Source organism: Erithacus rubecula (genome assembly GCF_903797595.1).
Source record: "Erithacus rubecula genome assembly, chromosome: 4".
NCBI classification, from domain to species: Eukaryota; Metazoa; Chordata; class Aves; order Passeriformes; family Muscicapidae; genus Erithacus; species Erithacus rubecula.
The window spans coordinates 5,046,722-5,053,035 of NC_136686.1; the positions used below are offsets into that span (position 1 = coordinate 5,046,722).

The following is a 6,314-nucleotide window of genomic DNA, read 5'->3' on the forward strand; positions in this document are numbered from 1 at the left end:
GCCTCTGTGGTTCAGACCTTTTGCACTCTCTTCAGAATGCTTCTTTTGTCTTGCTAGGAGAATTATTAGAAGATAACAGTCATATAATATTTTTCCCTCTGTAAACTTTTAATGTCTTCTTTTTGCTTTGAAATCATCTCCAGCTCCATCAGGAAGCAGTAATGCCTCTGTGAAATGTGTTCCTGTTAAGTCACCTACTCAGTGCCTTAGACTTGGCCTCTCCAGACTGGCAAGAGTCAAACCTCTCCATCCCAGTGCTACCAGCAGTTAAATGGTCAGTGACAAAGTGCCACATAGGAAAAGACTGTGGAAAGGGTTTTTCTGATAAACAGAGGGTGGGCAGCATCCTGGAATCACCCATTTTGGAGGACTCTTGTTACAGATGTGTCTGATGTTAGGATGAGTTTTTATTCTGCAAATTCTTAGGCATCTTTAAGTGCTACTGAATAATAACATGATTTAATCAAAGTGACATCTGTGCCAGCAACTTTTTGATGTATTATATTCAGAGATGTTGCTTTGTGATCATTTTAATTCTTTAATACCTGAATTCATGGCATTAACATAGTCTAGACAGCACTCTGGCAGTATGAATGATAGGGAAATGTTTTTTAGAATGTTGTATTTAAAAAAAAACCCTGAAATAAAATACTTTATGTTATCTAACTGTATTCCTTGAATTTATTAATTTTGAAGGTCTCTTTAAATGTTGGTTGCAGTCTGGCAGATATTTTTGCCTGTGTATGCTCTTACTGGAAGTCAGCACCATTAGTCAGGCTCAGATAATGAGGAATTTCCCTTGGAGCTCCTGGGGCTTCATTGAGGATCATGATACCATGCTAAGGTAGGGAGTTTTGTAAAGCAGTGAAGTGATTGTTGCTGATTAGTGAAACAGAATTTGTACTAATCCACAGTGTCAGTAATTTCCTGTCTAAGCCTATTGATTACAGTGGATAGAAGCAGATCCATTTCTCTCCATCTTACTTGTGAGTCAGGGCATTGCATTAACAAAGGAGTATCATAGAGTCATGGAATGGCTGGGGTTGGAAGGGACCTTAAAGATCATCCAGTTCCAACACCCTGCCATGGGCAGGGACACCTTCCATTATCCCAGGCTGCTCCAAACCCCATCCAGCCTGGCCTTGGACACTGCCAGGGATGAGGCAGCCACAGCTGCTCTGGGCAACCTGTGTCAGGACCTCACCACCCTCATAGGGAACAATTTCTTCCTAATATCCAACTCTGTCAGTGTGATGCCATTCCCCCTTGTCCTGTCACTCCAGGCCCTTGTCAAGAGTCCCTTTTCATCTTTCCTGTGGGCACTGCAAGGCCACAGTGAGGTCACCCCAAAGCTTCTCCTCTCCAGGCTGAACAATCCCAGTTCCCTCAGCCTTTCCTCCCAGCAGAGCTGCTCCATCCCTCTGATCCCTTGGTGTCCCCTGGCTCCAGCAGCTCCCTGTCCTTCCTGTGCTGTCCCAGGCTGGGTGCAGCCCTGCAGGGGGGTCTCAGCAGAGCAGGGCAGAGGGGCAGAATCCCCCTCCCCTGCTGCCCTGGGCTCTGGCTTGGGGCAGGGCCAGCTCTCACCCACAGCACCCCCCAGTCCTTCTGCCAGGGCTGCTCCCTCTGCTCATCCCCAGCCTGGATTGATCCCAGGCCTTGTCCTGACCCAGCTGCAGCACCAGCACCTGCTCCTGTTAAACCCCATGACATTCCCATGGGTCACTTCTGGAGCTTGTCCAGGTCCCTCTGGATGACATCTCATCCTTCAGGTGTAATCTCTGCCTTTGTAAAGCCTTCTATTAATGGTTTCACTGATTCCATGCAGATTGGTTGTCTGTTTGCTCTTGATGCATTATCAATCAGGTTATCATAAGGCAAAGATCACTGTTCATTATTTCTAAAAAAGCAGAATTTAGTTTTGATTCAGAAACATTTTAATGAGTTATTATTTCCTTCTGTATTTCAAGGTCCAAAACCTTGATTTCCCAGGTCTGTATGTTATTCTCAGATACTCTCTTAATATGAAAATCTGTATCTTTAAAGTGGCTAAATAATAAAGATGTGTCTTAAGGCTTATCCAGAGACATGGGATTTAATAAGGGAAACAAATATTTTCCCTTTTTTTTTCTAATAGAAACAAAAATGCCCCTGTGTCATTGCCTGAGATCAGTTGCATCAGGAATTCCATAAACTGCTCTTTAATTTTCAGCACAGGGGTTGGGTGTAATTTGCTGTAAGGAAATAAATTTATTCTGCCTTTCATATCACTTTTGTTCTCCCAACTTTCATTAACCCAACAGACTCAAAGCATATCAGTGCAAACCACAAAGATGGAAACAGGATGTTACCACTTCTGGTGCTCCTCTGTACAAAACCCTGCTCTTTGCATTTAAAACACTTTGTCCTGCTGCTTACAAAGATTTTCTGGCCTGTTTCCACTCAGGTGTGACATGTTCTCTTGAGAGGAAGCCAAAAAGCTGTGATAAAAAAAAAAAAGGAACGTTTTTGGGTTGAAGCTGTTTCTGCTCTGCTGAATCTCTTCACACACCCAATATTTACAACACTTGTGTATATTTAAATGAAGACTTTGAGCATGAGTTGTTCCTGTACATTTTGGATATTAAAAAACTGAAATTTCTTTTTCTTGCATTTTGTATTTTCCCCATTGTTTCTTTTTGTTTTTTTGAAACTGTTTTTGAAGGTAACTCAAAAGTTAAAGATTAGGTTTTTTTCTAACCTCAACTGAATAAAAGCATGGAAAGACTTAACTGGACTTGAGTGTAAAAGAATCTACATGGTCCTCAGTGTATTAAATCTGTTTAATTCTCAGGCATCTCAATTCCTTCACCAATTTTTTTTCATAGTGATAGCCCTTGGGCTTAAATACTTAATACTTACTTTAATACTTAAAATACTCCAAGGTACAAAGAAATAATGAGAAAAAGAACTGATTGAAACCCAGATGATATTTATCTGCTTGGTGATAGACCATATTGTAGAGCCAAAGATGACAGATTCTGTTTGCCTCCTTGAACAGATGAGAGATTTACTTGAGTGTTACACTTTATTTTATTTTTTTTTTACTTACAGTAAATCTGTGTAAATCTTACTTTCATGTTATTACCTTTGCAGGATTCATTAAGCTGAAGATTCTAAAGAGTTATAATCAGGCAGTTCTTTCAGAAATACCTTGTGAACCCCATCTCAGCATAAAGGTTAGTAGATAGGAGCATATCTTTTAGAATGTTAGAAGTCTGTAGCTATGTAGGAAGTCAACATTAGAGGGCATAATAACATCAAGTTATCATTCCAGTGCAGTAGAGCAAAATACCAAGAACAGAAAAACAAAATGGAATTTACTAAGCCTTAACCATCTTTACTTTTTGTAAGTATTATCAACAACACAGCCTCATTCTAATACATTTTCACAGATCAGTGACTTGTAATGTTAGTAGGTATTTCTTGCATTATCTAATACAGTTATAAGCTTTAATATACAGTTCTTTACCAGATGTTTGCTATAATTTTTTTTTGAGCATAAGTTACCCCCTCCCTGGGTAAAAGTCATGTTGATGCAGTTTGTGAGTGGATTTTATCTGCTTCAGAGTCTAACCTTTTTTTCTGGGATTCCATGATCTTCCCCAGGAAAAGGGATGCATTCAGAACAACAAAGGTAGAAAAACTGTATAGACCCAAGAATATGGAGGCACAAGTGGAACTCCACAGGAACTCAGAATCCTACAGTGTTTCCCTGGATTGAAAATAGGCAGCAATTTGCCAGAAGTAGAATTTCTTCACAGGAAGGATGATTGGACAGTGGAATGGGCTACACAGGAAGGTGTTGAATCACTGTCCCTGTGAGGGTGGTGAGGCCCTGGCACAGGGTGCCCAGAGCAGCTGTGGCTGCTCCATCCCTGGCAGTGTCCAAGGCCAGGCTGGATGGGGCTCTGAGCAGCTTGGGATACTGGCAGGTGTCCCTGCCCATGGCAGGGATTGGAACTGGATGACCTTTAAGGACCCTTCCAACCCAAACCTTTCCATGATTCTATGATTCTTTGAGTATTGTGATGAACCTCTCTGTCCTCACACACATGGATACAGAGTTTTAGTACACATCACCATCCTCAGAGGAAAGAATTTCTTAGTAATATGCAATCTAAACCTACCCTCTTTGAATTTTAAGCCTTTCCCCCTTGTCCTGTCACTCCACACTCTTGTAAATAATCTCTGATAACATCTAAAAGTCCTGCATTGATTTTAGGTAGAACCCAATTCTCAGTTCCTTTGGCTGTGCTCACATGGCTGTGGAGATGTAACCATGAAACTACTGCCAGGTTTTGGGAAGGCAGACCAGCTGTTTTACTTGAAAGTTCATTAAGTGAAACTCTTTTAAGCTCATTCTCCTGCCACGTGGATGGGTTCTGGTGCTCCCACCCATTCCACCTGCACTTCCACCTGCACAAAGCCTGTTCTAGGAAGGCTGAATCTTGCCCATAAATCAAAGGCAGATGAGATATATTTACCCAGAGTTGGCTGCAGTTAGTCTACCTGCAGAGAAACTGGAAATGTGGAGAGCTGCCAAAGATCCTGAGAACATTCAAAACAGCAAGAGAGAAATGTAGCACTGAATAGTTTGGAAGAGATCATTCTTCTTAAATTCTTCTTAAATCATGGCCAGTAGGAGATGTGTTTTCCACCCATGATTTGGCTGGGGGGTTGTGTGTGGAATAAAGTCTCATTCTCCTCATCCATCACCTTTGTGCCCTGTACCTTCATTAGCCCCAGTGAGGTTGCAATAATAATTGATAAAGGAGAACACATTCACTGCTGAGCTGTGTCCCCTTTGGAGCTTGTCTGAGATCAGCTCCTCCTTCCCCTTTCCTCATTTGCTTTGATTCATCTTTCTTGCCAAAGAAATTTGGAGGCAGATTTTTCCAGCTGCTCCCAAAAGAGTGGGGAAGTGTGTTATTGAAGTTGATGGGAAGCATTCTGTTCTCCACACATCACAGCCTGTTTCTAAGTGGGAACACTGCCTACCTCCCAAATTTTCATCCATACCATTCCTGAGACATGTTACCCAGCACATACTGCAGTAGCTTCTCTGTACACTGTTCATTTCTTCTGTGCAAAGGAAAAAATGGATTTATGAGCAAATTCTGCATTTGTTAACATGATCTGATTTATTAGTGTCCTGAAGATATTTTTTGCACTCTGTAGCTGAACATGCAGGGAGGTCTTACACAGGGTGTAAAAGTGAGTGTTGTTGTGCAAAGAGTGAGACAAGGTTGTGGTAACACACCTGAAAACATGGGGCTCATGTGATGAGAGTGACACTGCAATATCACTGTCACAGAATTGTGAAGCCACTCCTTGAGATCCTCTACTTTAATTCTAATTATTCTTTGTACAGTGATGTGTATGAAACAGTTCTCCTTTGAAATCTCCCTAACATTCTGAGGATTTATAATGCACATTAGCAGAGTACTATTAAAATATTTTCTACAAGTCATAGGAAAGCTCTTTTAATAAACAGATATTTCTCCTTAACACCACTGGGAGATGATTTCTGACAAATTCCTCCTCCCCAAAGAGAAAGTGAGGCAAAATATATACTTGAAATCTACCATTTAATTAATGACAGCCATACACATGTGCCAGGCATGGACTTTTTGGCCCATTTATTGTCAATATATTTGGATTATTGTATTAAAATTCAGTGTGTGTAGATACTGAGAAACAGTGAGTCCTGTGAGGAGTGGCTGGAAATGTTTAGCCTGGAGTAAAGGAGGCCAAGCATGCTATCCAAGACAAATCTGAGTACACATCATGTGAAATGCAGACAGCAGCCTGAAACCCAGGGTTTTCCAGTGCTCTCCACTGGCTGGGGGTGGGAAGAAGTGGATAGCAGCAAGCCACTGCACCAGGCATGCACCTGCATTCCTGATATACCCAAATGCCTGCAGCATTCCTGAAAACTGGTTTTTGGCCTGTGCAGCTAAATGTAGACATCTTGCAAGAGCTAAAAGTAGATTCCAGCAGAAGGCATCCAGCCTCCCTAGAGGGCTGGACTTCACATACAGCCCTTGCAAGAAGACAGAACCATTCAAAACACTCAGAGCTGGTCTAGAGGAAAATGTAGGCACAGGGATGTACCTGGAAGTTGCATGCTTTTGTTTGCATATGTCCATGTAATCAATAGATCTGTTTTTAATTCTGTTCAAAAGCCTAGTAGTATTGTCCTTACTTATTTTTATTTTTTTTAGTAGGATCTATGTAATTGTGGGAAGATAGGTTGAAAGAGTAGTCCAGAAGGC

General features: G+C 41.5%; 1 protein-coding gene across 2 annotated transcripts in view; it reads left to right on the forward strand.

Moving 5' to 3' along the window:
* RAD51AP1 (RAD51 associated protein 1) overlaps positions 1-671 on the forward strand; it is a 193,932-nt gene extending 193,261 nt beyond the window's left edge. For both annotated transcript variants that reach the window (XM_079304269.1, XM_079304268.1), the window contains one exon: positions 144-671. In XM_079304269.1, the coding sequence (XP_079160395.1) occupies positions 144-271 (128 nt within the window). In that variant the 3' untranslated portion in view covers positions 272-671. The remainder of the gene's footprint in view (positions 1-143) is intronic.
* Positions 672-6,314: the final 5,643 nt, after the last annotated feature.